At 44.6% G+C, this 17,141-nt stretch overlaps 1 protein-coding gene across 1 annotated transcript in view; it reads left to right on the top strand.

Annotated features, from left to right (window-relative positions):
* Positions 1 to 1,931: 1,931 nt before the first annotated feature.
* The window catches only part of LOC133380802 (sodium- and chloride-dependent creatine transporter 1-like), a 33,802-nt gene continuing 18,592 nt past the window's right edge, over positions 1,932 to 17,141 (top strand). The window contains exons 1-2 of the mRNA XM_061618839.1: positions 1,932 to 2,283; positions 7,368 to 7,616. Coding sequence (XP_061474823.1) covers positions 2,253 to 2,283; positions 7,368 to 7,616 — 280 coding nt within the window. The 5' untranslated portion in view covers positions 1,932 to 2,252. The remainder of the gene's footprint in view (positions 2,284 to 7,367; positions 7,617 to 17,141) is intronic.

Below are 17,141 nucleotides of genomic sequence, written 5' to 3'. Positions count from 1 at the left end.
TGCCAGGACAAATCATACACTCCATGAAAGGAGAGGGTATTCTCTCTGAGATTCTACTGCTTCCCACTTGGCCCAGAGCTTCTGCTGGGTGCAGGGCATGGATAAGGGCATCTATGATCAACCCAAATAGACAAAAATGTGTAGACAAAAGAAGTAACTGAAGGTCCCCACCCCAAAATGTGCTCTAGGCTCTAGGCCAGGACAAATCATACACCCCAGGAAAGGGGAGGATGCCTTCTACAAGATGCCACTGCTTCCCACCTGGCCCACAGGTTCTGTTGGGTGCAGGGCATATATAAGGACATCTATGTACAACCAAAAGAGACAAAAAACAAAGAAGAAAAAATAAGTATCTGCGTGTATTCACCACAAAATCTTCTCTGGGCCAAGACAAAACACCCCAGAAAATGATAGGGTGTCCTCTATGATACTCCAGTGGTTACGGCCAATGCTTATGTGGAATTTTTAATGTTGAATTTTTGTATTGGTCTTCCCTGTTACTTACCTTGTTATAGCTCAGTTATTATTATTATTTTAAAAACCACTGATGTTGGTGACAGAAAGACCTGTGGCAGGGTCAACAAACAGTGATTTCTTGAAGAAGATGTAATTTCATAGATGACTCTCTAAAGTATGCATGGATGGCATCTCATAGAACACACCCTCCCAGATGCATGGAAGTATTATTTGTGGTGCCCCAAATCATATTTTAGGATGGGCACCCCAGATTCTTATTTTCTTTCCTCTACATATTTGCTATTTTTCAACTACATATATGCCCTTGTCTGTACAATGCATACAAAAGAAGCTCTGGACTGGGTGGGAACTGTCTCCCGCATACAGGGATGTATGACTTGTAGTCCCCAAAGCATGTTTTGGGGTGGGAACCCATAGTTCCTTATACATGTTCTACACTGCTTGTTGTGCATAGATGCACATATCAATTTCTTGTTTCCACAAGAAAAACCATGCCAGGCATCATGCAGTGGCATCTCGTTGAGGACACTCTCCCCTTTTCTCAGGTGAATGATGTTTCATGGCCCACAGCAGATTTTGGAGTGGTCACCCCAAATTACATATTTTTCTCTACTCACTGTTCATTATTAGATGCCCTTCTGAGTACTCCGCACCAAGCAGAAACTATGGGCAAGGTGGCATTTCAGAAGGGTGATGATTTTGATTGAATACATTTATACATTTATTGCTATTCTTGATGGGGAGAGTTGCCTGATCACGGTGATATATCATATGGGGTACCCCAACGTATATTTTGGGGTTCAGAGACATGTTAACTTTGGCTTGAAGTTGCAGCTGTCAACTTTTCTTCTCTTTTAGTGTTTTGAACTTTCAAGCAGATAAGGAACTGGGAACTGGGAACTAGAAACGAACTTCAGCGTCATGCATACTGAAACTCTACATCATCATCAGTCCCATCATTCTGCAACAGTAGATTTCAGCCACAAGAAGGTAGATTTAGGCAAACCTTTTGAAAATGCACCCTTGCTTCAAGAGCTGTTCGGGAGCTGAGGTGCCTAAGATGATTATGAAAATTCCTTCTCAAAGAAAGTTTAGGCAGGAATTCTGCAGTTACATAAGCTGTCCTGTCCCAGGAAAAGGTTAAAATACTGTGAATGGGTGGCAGAGCCTCTGAGTCTATTTTTGTTATGTTTTCCTGCTTGGCAGACAGATCCCTGCTACAAAACAAGTAATTCCTGGCCTGCGTCGCTGCCCCTTTCACGCCTCCCTTGTTTCGCTCCTGCGTTAATAGAATCAAGGCCTTGGTCTCCCCGGCTCACTATGCACCTGCCTGTCTCCATCCTCCAGCATTTCCATGACACCCAGCACCAAACTGGACTCCAGTTCCCAGAATGCAACAGGCACGCCTGATGCCGGGAGCACTGGCCAATGAGGCGCGAGCTGGGTGGGGAAACCGGGGCAGACGCCGTTGCCTTTCTCTGCCCGCTCTCCTCGGAGTAGTAGAGCTCGCTGCTGGAGCTGAGCGATGGAGCGTCTGCTCAGCCCTGTCCGCGGTGCCTGGTTTTGAGCTCAAGGCCCTGCCCAGACTCTCGCCCGCCACTGCCCATTTCCCTGGTGTAAATCCCCATCAATGAGGTTCTTTCGTCTCACCTTCAAGTGCTTTGTGGATTGCTTCTGAGCCTTCACCCTAATCCCTTCCCAGACCCGGAGCCAGCTTCCCGACCCAACACCCGTCTCAGTCTTCTGCCACGGAGCCCGGTCGCCAGCCCAGTGCCATGGCTCCAGTGCCCACCGAAACATGTTCAGGTAAGGACTTGACAGGGTTCCGTATCTTGGGATCTTCTCAGGAAATAAGTAGTGCTGTGATGAGTTCAGGGTGGTGGTTCCATCTCTCATCTATCCATCCATTCATCTTGTCTCTGCTGCGATGGGTTCAGGTAAGGAACAGCCCTATAGCATATTCTGTATGAAGCATTGCCTTGCTTCCATTGTGTCCCCTTGAACTATGTGCAAAGTGCCCCTCCTGCTGTCATTCTGTGACTCCCCACCAGAACAAATGCCCTATTTCAGCTTGGGAGAAAACTTAGTACAATAGCCTCCCCACCCCTTCCAAATGCCGCTGCCACCAGCCATCATCGCAATGCTGCCTCTTGGGACTGATTGGTTCAAGCAGTTGATCTATCCACCCTACCCACTTTCTTCTCTCCCTGTGTGCCAGAAGAACATCCTGTTTCTGTTGCTGCCGCTGTTCCCGTTCATTGCCTCTCCTCTCTGCCAGGATGTCTAGTGCTGCCTACTCCCTTTCCACTCTGTGCTCACTGTTTTGCCCAGGGTGCATACTTATCCCTTGATGTACTTTCGATTCCCTCACTTGTAGCCACAATCATTATTTCCCTATAATTTTTCCAAGGCAGGAGTGGGGGTGATGGGTCTACTCTGAGTTAGGGATTGTTTTGGATACAAAACAGGGTGGTGGTGATGGCAGTAGCAGTTATTCTTGGGTAATTCATCTGGAGCCAACAGGCAGTGAACTTAGGATAGATGGTACCAGTGAGCCAGGGTAGTAGACGTGAAATGTTCAGACCCAGGAGGGCCCATCTTTAACTCCAACAAAGAAATGGGCCCCTAAATGTATAATTTTTTGATATATCTGTGGTGATAGCGCTGCTATTGTGACCCATCTTAAATTAGGCCACAACCCAGCAGTGGCGCTGACTCCTGACCCACCAGTTGAATTCCGGCTGGGGGGTAATACCTATTTGGCACTGGGATCTCATGGGCACTGCATGCTCAGTGCCTGAAGAAGCTGTCAGTGCCCTTATTGTGCAGGCTGGCTCTTCTGAGACGTTTGGAGCTGGCAAAGAGATGAACTTGGAGGGTTCTGTGCACCAGCCCCTTATAAGGCAACAACTCAGCAGGAGCAAAAGGCTGGGGCGGGGAGGTGATGGGGGGGGGAAGAGAAAGCCAGATTGTGCTATGTGTGCAACCATCACCCCCCCACCCCTAGTTCCTTTTTCTCAGGAAAGCATGTGCTCTTTGTAGCATGACTCAAGAGAATGCCCAATAGTAGTGCCAGCTAAGTGACTGATTTGTGCCTGGGAGGGAGCGGAGCAGGTAGAGGTGTCCAGCAACCCCAGCCCCACCAGTGGGGATTAGCTCTGTCACATGCCAGGGCCTTGGCCGCATGTTGGCTGTGGGGGAGGGGAGCCAGACAAGGAAAAGGGGCTTTGTGTCTGGACTGTTGTGTGGCTTCACTCGGCCCACCACTCTTATCTCTGTTGTGTTTTTTTTGTTCCAAACGGGCTGTTTTCTTGGGTTTTGCCGAGTCTTCTCAGCACAAAGGCAATTTGCAGGGCTTTTCTGGGGCAAGGTGTTTCCTGTCGATGAATTTGGGCTGCAGTGGAGAAGGAGTTGTGAGGGGGCTGACAATGGCAAGAGGCAGGGACACTCAGGCTTCGCTGTTAGTTACTCGATGCTGCTGGAGAAATACCCTTTCCAGTGCACACATATCCCCCTTTTATGATTAGTTTGTGTCTGGGGTGGCACTCTCTTTGCTGGGTATAAGGAAGGGGAGAAGACCTGGCTAACCCTCTTTTTATTTCAACGGCTTCAGAAAGAAGCAGCTTAAAGGAAGGAAAGTCCTCAAATGCCTCCCACCCCCCAATCTGTGGAGGGGGTTGCCAGCCACCATGTGCAACCGTCCAAGGTGTACTTTCATGGGGCTCTGCGTGTGTGTATGTGAGTGTGTGCGCGTGCAAGCCCACTGTGAGTGTGGTTACTGGTGTGTTAGTTCATGTGACCGTGTCTACGTGCGTATGAGTATGTGGATTCAGCATCGCTGCCTAGTGGGTGACTCACCACCCTGCATTGTGACGTCGAAACTAGGACTCCACACAATGAGAGAGGATGGGGTTTTGGTATTTTCTTGTCTCTCTTCTTTTTTTGTTTGTTTAAAGATTTGCTTATTATATAAAAGGTAGCCTGGAAAATTCCTTTTTTTGGCATGCTGGCAAAGTGTTTCCGAAGTACATGGTGCTTGAAGAAATGAGAGAGCCTGGATGGGCCTCCAGTGGCTGCAATGCAAGCAAGTTCTCTGGCACAAACTGAGTGCCACTCCTTCCCCAGCAGGAGTACAGAGTACAGGGGAGTCCAGTGTGATGTTTATTTTCTCCACACACACTTTTCTCTCTCCACTGACTTGTGACTGTGGAACCACAAGCCCCCTTCAAACAGTGGTAAAAATTTTGCTGTTCTTTTAATAGTACCCAAAAAGCTGCTTGCCTGAGGCAAGCCACACTACCTTACCTAATGGTAGAGCTGGGCCTGCCCCTAATTCCGTGCAGCATCATGGAGGATGCTTATGGTTCCATCTGTTATACTCTCATGGAGCACCCACCAATGCTGCAGTCTGAAAAGTGTGCCCCAGAATCCTTTTCAATGTTGTATAGAATGCTGGGACACAAATCTTGGCTCTCACACATCCCTGAAAGCTGCTGTTCAGAAGCCAAGAGTTGTGCACCATCCATATGGTTCTGCAAGGATCCTGCAGCATCCAAATGGTGTACTGAAGCCACTAGAGGCAACAAAATGTCACAAGCCAGTTCTGTTGGAATCATAGAGTTAAATACAGTGGTGTCTGGTGGCTCCGTGTCAGTGGACAGTGGCATCTGCTCCAGGTTTTAGTCTGAACTTTCAAGAAGCTGTCCAAAGTTTTTCAGCCTTGCAGCGGATGCCACTGCCCTGCTGACATGGAGCTACCAGCCGCCATTGGTTAAATGAGATGTTGGAGATCATCTAATCCTACACAGTGCAGGATGCATCCCTGACACTTGGCTGTCCATCCTTTGCTTAAAAACCTCCAGCAAATGAGAGCCCACCACCTCCCAAGGCAGTCTGTTCCATTGTTGAACAGCTTTTATTCATTACTTTCGCCTGTTTAGCTAAAATCTGCTTCCATGCAGTTTGCACTTCTTGGTCCTAGTCCAGCCCTCTGGATCAACAAAGATTGCTCCACTCTCTGTGTGGTAACCTTTCAGATATTTGAAGATGGCAGTCATGTGTCACGTAATCTACTTTTCTCCAGGTTATAACCCTTCTCAGCTCTTTCAACCATTCCTTGTAGGACGGTTTTCAAGACCCCTTGCATCCTAGTCAGCCTCCTCTGGACATATTTCAATTGGTCAATGTCTATCTTAAACATGGCACCTAGAATGGGACACAGTATTCCAAATGTTACCTCACCAGCACAGAATAGAGGGCAACTAGTGCTACTTATGATCTGGACGCTATGCTTCTGTTAACGTAGCCTAAGGTTGCATTAGCTGTCAGGTCTCACTGCTGGCTCATGTTCAGCTTATGATCAGCTAAGGCCAAGTATTTAAAGCACATGGCTTCCACCAAAGAATCCTGGGAACTGTAGCTTACCCCGTCAGAGCTACAATTCCCAGCACCATTCTTTAAAAAAATTATATTCGTTTTTTAAGTTTCAAAAACTCACAGTCATACAGAACAATTAATCAACAAAATGAACACCAACCCCTCCACCCCAGTAAGTAAGGTAAGTGTCTTTCATCATTACTATTCTGGATAAAATAGTCAGATAAATGAATGTTTGTTTGTTTATTTATTTATTATTAAGTTTATATTCCGCCCTTCCTGCCCAAAGGAGCCCAGGACAACAAACATAAATACTAAAAACACTCTAAGACATACTTGTGTTCTTATCCAGCGCATAGTTAAACTATGGAATTCGTTCCCACAAGAAGCAGTGATGGCCACCAACTTGGATGGCTTTCAAAGAAGATTAGACAAATTAATGGAGGATAAGGCTATCAGTGGCCACTAGCCATGATGGCTGTGCTGTGCCTCTACAATTGGAGGCAGTATGCTTCTGAAAACCATTTGCTAGTAGCCCCAGGAAGGGAGAGTGTTCTTTCACAGGTCCTGCTTTTGGGCTTCCCATGGGCATCTGGTTGACCACTGTGAGAACAGGATGCTAAACTAGATGGGCCACTGGCCTGATCCACCAGACTCTTCTTATGTTCTTATCCTAGCACCCTTAACAAACTACATCTCCCAGGATTCTTTGGGGAAAGTCATGTGCTTTAAATGTATGGTGTGTATGCAGCCTAAGATGCTTAGATCCTTTTTACATGTGTTGCTGCCAAGTCTCCCCTTCTATATTTGTGCTTTTGATTATTGGACGCTAAATGCAGGGCTTTACATTTGATCTCTATTGAATTTTATCTTCTTGGTTTGAGCCCAGCATTCCAACCTGTCAAGATCATTTTGAGACTTGGTTCTGCCTTTTATGGTATTTGCTACCCCACCCAGCTGTGTGTCATCTGCTGATTTGATCAGCATCCCTCTACTCATTTGTCCAAGCCATTTATAAAGATGTTTAACAGCACAGGACCTAAGACAGGGCCTTGAGGCACTCCATTCAAGACCTCCCTCCAGGCTAATGCAGAGGCATTAATGAGCATTTGTTGGGTATGGTCAAAGGTTGTTAAGGCATAACTAATTCATCATTAGGTTTCCTCCCCAAAGCGTCTCTCCCAGGGTATAAGCACTAGCTATTGTTCATTGTACAGTTAAGAAAGGTACACAACTCATAGTCTGTGAAAGTACATACTTTCAGGTGGCGGCTCCTGAATATTCCAGCTTTTGTTTCTTTTTGAAATGTAAGTTTCTAGCCCTGTTGGCTGCAGAGATAAATCTGAAAGCGGGATGGTAAAAAGTACATCAGAATTAAAGAGATGGATTCAAAAGGTAGCTCAAATTTATTATGCTTTCTGGCTCTCCTGCCACCATAGATAAAGCCTGTTCAAAAGCTGACTTGGTCTTGCTGCTGGTAGTTTTGTCTAACCCGTTTGTCATTGTCTCCACAGAGGGCAGTGGGTGCTCAGAGCTGACTGAGGCAGAGAGCACTGAGCCAATTGGTGGCACAGGGGAGTCAACCCATGAAGAGAGAGCCATCACTGCCCCTCTGGTGGTACCCGTGGGTCCCGGGAAGCTGCCCGTTCCTGAGCGGGAGACCTGGACCCGGCAGATGGATTTCATCATGTCTTGCGTTGGCTTTGCTGTAGGCCTGGGCAACGTCTGGCGCTTCCCATACCTCTGCTACAAGAATGGAGGAGGTGAGGGGGTAGCCATGGGGAACTGGTTTTGGTGGCTGTGGGTGTGTCCAACTGAGCATCTAAAACTGGATGCATTTTGGAGGGGAGAAAGAATTTGAACTCAAGAGTTGATCTGGGTGAGGGTAGCTTCTGTTTACTTGCAAGGAGCAAATCATAGCAGAACATTTTGGACACCTGATGCTGGTGCCTCTTTCCAGTAGCCATCACTTTTGAGCCCTGTAGTACCTAAACTTGTTTGCTGTTTCCTACGACTATAACATCAACTTCTCTGTTCCATGCCCTGATGCATTTTGAGTGCATTCTCCTACGCTCAGGCGGGGTCAATGTAGATGACAATTCCTCCCCCCCCCCCCCCAAAGTGGTAAGACCACCATGAGTATACAAATACATGCGGAGTCTGTCAGTAGCACCTGTCAGTTTAGGTGTTGGTTAGATTAGAATTTTAATAATAATAATAATAATAATAAATTTAATTTTTGTGTCGCCTATCTGGCTGAAGCCACTCTAGGCGACGTACAAACTAAAATTCAGTAAATTACAATACAATACAGATAAAATACAATAAAATCAGAACAATCATTAATCACAGCAGCATGAAATCAGTTAGGGCGATCAATAGATAATAAAATATCCCAAAAAAGTTAGCCCTCCCCGGAATTCCTGAAGGCCTGTCCAAAAAGCCAAGTTTTTAATGCCCGGCGAAATATATCCAGGGAAGGGGCATGGTGAAGATCGAATGGGAGGAAGTTCCAGAGAGTGGGGGCCGCCACTGAAAATGCCGTCTCTCTAGTCCCTACCAACCTAACTGTTTTCGTTGGTGGGACTGAGAGAAAGCCCTGTGTGGCTGATCTGGTTGGGCGGCTTAATTTGTGGTACTGGAGGCGCTCCTTCAGATAAACTGGGCCGAGACCGTATAGGGATTTAAAGGTTAATACCAACACCTTGAATTGGGCCCGGAAAACAACTGGCAGCCAATGTAGGTGAAATAATACTGGCGTGATGTGATCACGGCGGCGGCTGTTTGTAAGCAACCGAGCCGCCGCATTCTGCACCAGTTGTAGTTTCCGGACCGTTTTCAAGGGTAACCCCACGTAGAGTGCATTGCAGTAGTCTAATCGAGAGGTGACCAGGGCGTGTACCACCAGTGGGAGCTGATGAATAGGGAGGTAGGGTTGCAGCCTCCGTATGAGATGTAATTGGTACCAAGCTGCCCGGCTCACTGCCGAAATCTGAGTCTCCATGGACAGCTTGGAATCAAGAACCACCCCGAGGCTGTGGACCTGATCTTTCAGGGGTAAACTCACCCCATTAAACTGTAGGTCAACAGCACCCAACCTCCCCCTGTCACCCACAAGTAGCACCTCGGTCTTATCAGGATTGAGCTTCAGTCTGTTCCTTCCCATCCATCCACTCACGGATTCCAGGCACTTGGACAAGATCTCCACAGCCATCTCTGGTGAAGATTTAAAGGAGAGATAGAGCTGCGTGTCATCTGCATATTGATGACATCGCAGCCCAAAACTCCTGATGATAGCTCCCAGTGGCTTTACATAGATGTTAAATAGCATGGGAGAGAGGATAGAACCCTGTGGCACTCCGCATGTGAGGGGCCAAGGGTCTGAAACCTCATCTCCCAATGCTACCTGTTGATGCCTGTCAGAGAGAAAGGAACGGAACCACTGCAAAACAGTGCCTCCTATTCCCAATCCTTCCAGGCGATCCAACAAGATACCGTGGTCGACGGTATCAAAAGCCGCCGAGAGATCCAGGAGAACAAGAAAGGTGGATTCTCCCCCGTCTAATGCCCTCCTCATATCATCCACCAGAGCGACCAAGGCTGTTTCAGTACTATGTCCAGTCCTGAAACCCGATTGGTATGGATCCAAATAATCCGTTTCATCCAAGTGTGCTGCCAACTGGCCAGCCACCACTCGCTCAATGATCTTCCCCAAAAATGGCAGATTTGAAACGGGGCGAAAGTTGTTCAAGACTTTGGGATCCAAGGAGGCCTTTTTCAAAATAGGTTTTATAATTGCCTCCTTGAGGGCTGGGACTTGACTAGACTTGACTAGAAGTCCATAGAAACAGCAGCATGAGAACATTCTCTTCAGCACCTGGGAATATGTTACAGCCTACCAGTTCCATACATGGTTGTACGGTGAGCAATACACTAAGTTACCCCTTGGTAAATCATCATGGGTTGTATCCAAGTCTTACTCAGAGTAGACCCATTGAAATGAATGAACCTAAGTTAGTCATGTCTATTAACTTCAATGGGTCTACTCTAAATAGGACTAGAACTGGATACAACCCCATTTACCTTCATCCTTTTGTCTGGCTACACCTTTTGCAGCTACAAAATCTTACAAAAATCAATGCAATGAGACACATACGTTTTAACTTGAGTCCTGCTGAGGCTCAAGTATGTAAGATTGGAGGCAGACAATTAAGGGACTTAATTTCCAGTTCCTTTTGTCCCAGTTTCAAGATTTGGATTAAAAAACCCCAAACCTGCAGAACCTTTTTATCAGAGACTAAAGCTGCAATCCAATACATGTCTACCCAGAAGTAAGCTCCATTAGGTTCAATGGGACTTACTCCTAGGTAAGTGTGTAATGGATTCCAACCTAAGGTGGGACAAGTGCCTATACCTTGAGCAACACTCCCTTTTTCAAATTGCCTTTAACTTTCAAAAGAATGCCTGGCTATAGCCTAGAGATGGGGAGCCTGTGGCCCTCCAGATGTTATTGGACTCCAACTCCCATCATCCCTAGCCAGCATGGCAAATAGTCAGGGATGATGGCAGTTGTAGTACAGCAGCATCACCCCAGCTTTAGCCTAACATCCATCAGTTCATGAAAATCTTAGATTTCGTTCCATATGAATAGAGACTGTGTCTTTGCCCAGTGAAAATGGAGAGAACCCTGCACATGCTCAGAGGCAACATTCTATATTGTTGCTCTGCTTCTCCCAGAGCTTGAACTGTAGCTGTGAAAATGGATTCCTGACTGAACCTTCACATTAAGTTCTGGGTTCTGAATTAGCAGCACTTCCACTCCTCTTTAGTTCCTCTTCCTCCATGGGACTGCAGTGGCTGCCTTCCCACCCTTACTCATCTCCTGTCGCCACTGGGGAAAAGCATAACCCACACACCGAGCTGTGCAAGTGTGCAGCACCACATGTTCCGGGAGGGAGAGAGCTGCTGCAGGCATTTTGCTCATTGGCTTCTCAAACCCTAAGTGGGGTGGGAAGTTTAGTAGTCCCCACCCAGGTCAGGTCAGTTCAATGAGGCAAGAGCAAACCTGAATCTCCTGACTGGCATCTGCAGATTTTGCAAAGCAAATTCAATGCATGGCTGAGGAACGGCTGCCAATTAGAACTGTCTGGGATACTTCTCCTTTAAAGGCTGTTATAACATGCAGGAAAAAATTCTCAGTCTCTACCATTGCCCTAAGTATAGGAGGCATTCCTACCTACAGATGCAAAATTGTTACGGAAATCACCCGATGAATCATGCACTCCTTGATTCCTTTGGCCAGTGTAGTGAGCAACGCATGCAAACTGGGTGTATGCATAACCTGCATCTAAAATAGCAATGGGCAAAACACAGAGAAGCTGATATCAAAGCCATGCTGCAGCAGAATGAGGACAGTGAAATGGACTGAGCCGTACTCAGCAAAGCCATTGGGGGCATGGATGATAGTCATGGGGAAAGCACTTGAAAACTGATTTGCCAATGCTGGCTCCCAAGCCTTGGCCATAGTGTGGTAGGCATTTACTGCCACACACAGGATGCAGCTTCTAGGGTGTACCAGCAGATGCTCAATAAAGCACTGTTTGTAACCTAAAAACAAACAAACAAAGCATTGTTTGTGGTGGCCTGCCCAGTATGTCAGTGGATGCACACAACACAATGGATAGGGACTAGACGTTGACATGCACATGGGGCTCCTCCAGACCTGTTTATTGAGCATTCATCCTGATTTGCTTGCACAAACTTTACACAGGGATTAGACAATGTCCGGTCCTTGTTGAACATTTGTTATGATTTATTTATTTGAAGTCTTTATAACCTGCTCTTCATTGAATATTTTAAATCCCAGTTAGGGAAACAGTAAAGCTAAATAATAGACATACATTTTCTATCTGTCTATCTTATATTACAATTTTAAAAGAATTTTTGTAATTGTTTTTAGAATTTGTAAAGATGATTTTCAGGGTGGTTTATGACAGATACTCTTGGAGGTCACTGATTCATAGGGTCGCCATAAGTCGTAGTCGACTTGGAGGCACATAACAACAACAACAAAAGATGATTTTATTGTTTTTAGAGTTTGTGGAAATGATTTTTTTGTTTCCAGAACTTTGTGGGGTTTTTTTAATCTTCTGCACTGCTTTGATGGCTTTATGCAATGAAGCAGTCTATACATTTGTTAAATAAATAAAAGCAAAAATAAAATTAAAAAAACAGATCCAGTAAAATAACAACAAATTAACAGCTCCACCATGAGGCAAACAAAGCTACCCTACAATGAAGGCAACAATTAGAATTTCCTATGTAACCAAATACTGATGGGTAAAAACAAACAATTATTTGTTTGTGGGTTGGTTATATGACAATGAGTATTCATCAATATTTGCTTGCGAGGTATTGATACGTTTTCCCATTAATCATTTGTTCATTTCACACTTTTCAATGTATTTTCACATCACTTTTATAACTTCAAAAAGTCAAGGTTATTTAAAAAGTTGCACTAGGGTAACAGAGCCTTTGATGCACTTTAATTGTGCACCCCATAACTTCTGGTATGTGCTTGAATCCTTCCCACAAAATAGTGACAATCTGGAGAGACCCTTAATTTTTCCATTGGCTACCATATCTCCAGTGGTTGTGTAAAGAGGCCCATAACCAAAGACTTGGTAAAGGAGAATCGGGAATAATATGTAAAGCCACTCAGGTGCAGTAGTGTAGTGACATGTTCAGAAGTGCAGGGTCCCTTCTTGATAGCCACTCCATGCCCTTTCACAGCCACACTCATTTACCACTTTTCCTCGTCTCCCTTGCTCTTTATGTCATCTCCGAGTCCACACTCCACTACAACAAACGTCCCTAGGAGCCAATCAGCATGAAAGAGGAGACTGTGTTAGCTACTGAGAAGAGTCTTCTCGGGCTAACTCGCCTCCTTTCAACGCTGGCTCCAATCAGCACAAAAGGACAAGGACTCTTCTCAGTGGCTATCATACTCCACTTTCACACTGATTGACTCATACATAGTGATCTGTCTGGAACCCTGATCCTAAAAAAGGAAGGGGTCTATGACCGCACGACCCTGAAGGACTACACCCCTGCTTGGGTGTTGTTCACAGGGGGCTTGAAAATTATTACAATACTTCTTACACAGGCTTGGTCCCTGAAATTTGGTGCAAGGGTTTCCCAAGACACACTGATTAATTAAAAGCCTGGAAATGGGATGTTTTTGCACCCAACAGCCACTGACAGTGAAGACACTGACAAAAGCTGCACCTGCCAAAAATTCCTCCTTCATGAAATGGAAGAGGGCCACAGCTGAGTGGGAGAGCAACTGCTTTGCATGCAGGTCATCTCAGATTCAATCCTTGGTGTCACCAGTCCAGGCTGGGAACATATTCCTTTTGTCCGAAACTCTTGAGAGCTGCTGTCAGTCAATATAGACCAGGGGTTTCCAAACTGTGGTCTGTGGACCACCAGTGATCTGGGGGCTTTGTTCAGGTTGTCCCCGACATGTCCACATTAAATAGTCACCTTGACTTTTTAACTGTATTTTTGTTGCTTCTTTTATTTCTTGTATTATATGGTATTTTTTATTTAAGGTTTTCTGTAATATAACAAACAGTCTCCCATACAGCCAAACTGAATCCCCAACCCCCTCTCACCCACCCCCTAAATAGAGATCCACCCTTCCTACCCTACCACAAATCCCATATTTTCCACAAGCAGCTTATCTAGAAATTCCAGGGTTATATTAGGATAGCCATAAAGATTTAAAAGTGGTTGCTGCATGACTAGTTCTTTCATCCATTGCAGAATAGAGTATAAATGACCACCAGTCCTCCCCAAATGCCTCTTTTCTTCTTCTTTCCTCTAGATAGTCTTAATTTGATAATCAATTTTTCCAACAAAGCTGTTTCTCACACCTTCCAGTACCATTTGTCCAGTGTGAGACCATCTAAAGTCTTCCAAAAACACACTGTTACTGATCCGGCAACCACCAACAAGAAACCGATTATTTTTTTGTAATTTAAGTTCTGGTTTTCATTTGTAAAGAGGTTCAATAAAGCCAAGTCCGCAGTTAGACAACATATCTGTTGTCCAGATTTTTTTTTTATTTCCTCGTGTATTAGGGACCCATACTTACCCACCATGTGTGCATGAACAAACCCCACGCCAGCAAACAGGGGAGCCAACTTCAGTGAAGTACACCAAACAAAATGAGGTCATGTACCATTTCTGGGTAATTTTCAGTGCCATTTCCCTGAAGGACAAGGCCATTGACTTAAAGGAGAATTTCATCCGCATACTTGTCCAAATCTCATTTTCAATCTGCCAGCCCAATTCTGTGTCCCACTGCCTTTTAAGAGTTTGGTTGCTGTCCATATCTTTTTCCAATAAAAACTTATATAGGCTGGATAGAATAGGTAAGTACATTTTGGGAGTACCATCATTTTTACTACAGTTACTCCTGCTGGAGAGTAAAAGCTTCAGTTTGCTCCATGCAGAGAGATCTTTTTGTATTCACTTCCATAGAGGAGTGTAGTTCACAGCGATTGACTTCTTTGGATTTTTGGACACCTTTACCCCATAATATCTAAAAGAGGAGTGTACCACAGGGACTCCCAATCCTATTTGGTCATTGGGTGGAATGTTAAAACATAAACGGTCTCCTTTTTAAATAATTTAATGTTAATCCCATTGCCTCTCCAAAACCTGCACTTCCTTTTGGATGTGCTGCAGTACTTCCAATGGGTTTGTTACCATGAGCAGAATGCCATCCGCATATAAACTCACTAAGTGTTCTTCTCTCTCCTTTAATCTCCTTGTTAATTTGAAGACTGCTGGCCAGAAATTCCATGGCTAAGGTAAAAAGCAATGGGGAGAGCAGGCACCCCTGTCTGGTGCCCACTCCAATCTGGATCTGCCTAGATTCTGTTCCGTTAAATGTTAATGTGGCTGTCAAGGGCATAACTTGAACAAATTTGGGGCCCAATTGAAAAACATCCAACAAATATAATTAAAAAAATCCAATTCATGCTATCATAAGCTTTGTAGATATCTAAGGCCAATAGAGCAAATGGGGAGCCAGTTAATTTCATTATACTAAACAGCTGCTTTACTGGATCTGCTGTGTATCTGCCTGGAATGAACCTGTACTGGTCCAGGTGTACTAATTGGAGATAACCAGTTTTAGACAGTTTGCCATCATGGTTGCAAAGATCTTGTAATCCGTGTTCAAACCTATAAGAATTGGGGGAAGTCAGGATTTTACCTGATTTCAGCAGTAGGGTTATATAGGAGGCAGTCCACATGGGAGGGAAATGAGCACCTGCCAAAATTATGTTAAACAACCTTGTAAAGTGGGGTACTAGGATGTCTTTATATAGTTTTTTAAAGTTTCCAGCAAACCCATCCAGCCCTGGTGCTTTGTTTGCCTTCAACGCCTTAATAGTTGTTTTGATTTCCTCTTCGGAAATGGGGGTGCCCAAGCATTCCCTGTCTGATGCAGATAATATAGGCATGGGAACTACCGCTTGGTATTCCCTCATTTGATGCAAATCCTGATCCTTATCCCTATACAGATTTTCATAAAACCTCACTAACTTCTCTCCAATTAGGTTATGAGCCCCTCTTTTAATTCCATGATCAAATCTCTGCTCTTCCTTTGCTTAACCCTCTTGCTAATAACCTGGATCCTTTTCCATCATATTCATAATATTTTTGCTTACAACACAACATATTAACCATTGTGTTATCTATATCTGCCAGATTCATCTGTTCTCTTACACTCCATCTGTCATCTAATTTGTTGTGAGTTTATAGAGTTCAATTAAAGTTTGCCATTCCATTTCTAACTGGCCTTTCTGCTGAATTTTACTTTTCTTCACATAACTCCATTCTTGTATGCATATATTGTATTCAGGATACCTGAAAGACCATCTTATCCCTTATAAACCCAGTCGATCACTGCGCTCTGCAGGTGAGGGCCTCCTGCAGATACCATCTTACCAGGAGGTCCGTTCTGCACAACATAGGAAACGGACCTTTAGTGTGGCGGCACCTACCCTGTGGAATTCCCTCCCCTTAAATATTAGACAGGCGTCATCTCTGTTATCTTGTTGGCACCTACTGAAGACCTTCCTGTTTCAACAAGCCTTTTAAGTTGAGACCTTATCCCAGGCGTCTGTGTTAGAATTGCTTTTAAAAATGTTTTTAAACCTTCTTTTATACATATATATAACCTTTTTAAAAAATATATGTTTTGAAAACTTTAAAAAATGTATATAAAGATGTTTTGTTGTAATGTATTTTAAAGTCTGTCTGGGAGGGTGGGATATAAATCAAATAATAAATAAATATTCCTCATATTACCATCTTCATAGCTTCCCACCTGCTCTCCTCCCCGATTTCCTCTGCTCCATTCTCTTTAAAGTAATTGTCCAAATCTTCCTGGATATTAGCCTGACACTAGGGGAGGAAAGCAGTCTCTGTGTGGGGGTGGATGACCAGGGTGCAACACCAGAAAGATCTACATTTATAGGGGCATGGGCCATTACTTTGATTATCCCTGTATCTGCCCTCTGAACTCTTGTCCATCAGAGACAATAATGGAATCTAACCTGGAAAAGGGGCCTGGAGTAGAAAGAATGACTATGATGTGCAGGATAAATTGTTGCCCACAGTTCACTAAGCCCTTTTTGGTGGAACTGCTTCAAGAACCTGATCACAGGCCTCCTTTGTTGCCCCCCCCCATTGCTCTACTTCTCCTTTTATCCCATTCACCATCTAACATGTCATTAGGATCAATCCCTTGCATGTTCAAGTTAGTGTCCCCACCCAGAATCACGGAAGCCTTCGTGAATTTGTCTAATTTTCCCAGTAAGTTTTGGAAGAAATCAAGCTGCATTTTGTTTGGTGCATAAAATGAGACAAAAATAATGGTAAACCTAGAATCCAAGCCCTCTTCCACAAAAATAAACCTCCACTTAGCATCCATAAGGCTCCTGTCAGGTACATAGTCCAGAGATTCATGAATAAGCAATGCCACCCCTCTTGCCTTGCTAGACCCTTTGGCCAAAAATATGTATTTCCATTGTTTCTTATTTATATACCTATTCGTTGATTTAACCTTGTGGGTCTCCTGCAACATTAGTACTCTTGGCTGTAAGTCCCTTACCAGTTTCTGTATCCTGTTACGCTTAATTGAAGTCCCCAACCCTTTAATATGCGGTGAGGTCACTCTCAGTGAGCCATTCATGTTTGGTTAGTCCATA

The sequence above is a fragment of the Rhineura floridana genome, chromosome 3, assembly GCF_030035675.1.
Source record: "Rhineura floridana isolate rRhiFlo1 chromosome 3, rRhiFlo1.hap2, whole genome shotgun sequence".
Taxonomy (NCBI): Eukaryota; Metazoa; Chordata; class Lepidosauria; order Squamata; family Rhineuridae; genus Rhineura; species Rhineura floridana.
Note: the sequence above shows the minus strand (reverse complement) of the source record. Positions and strands in the feature narration are given on the sequence as shown.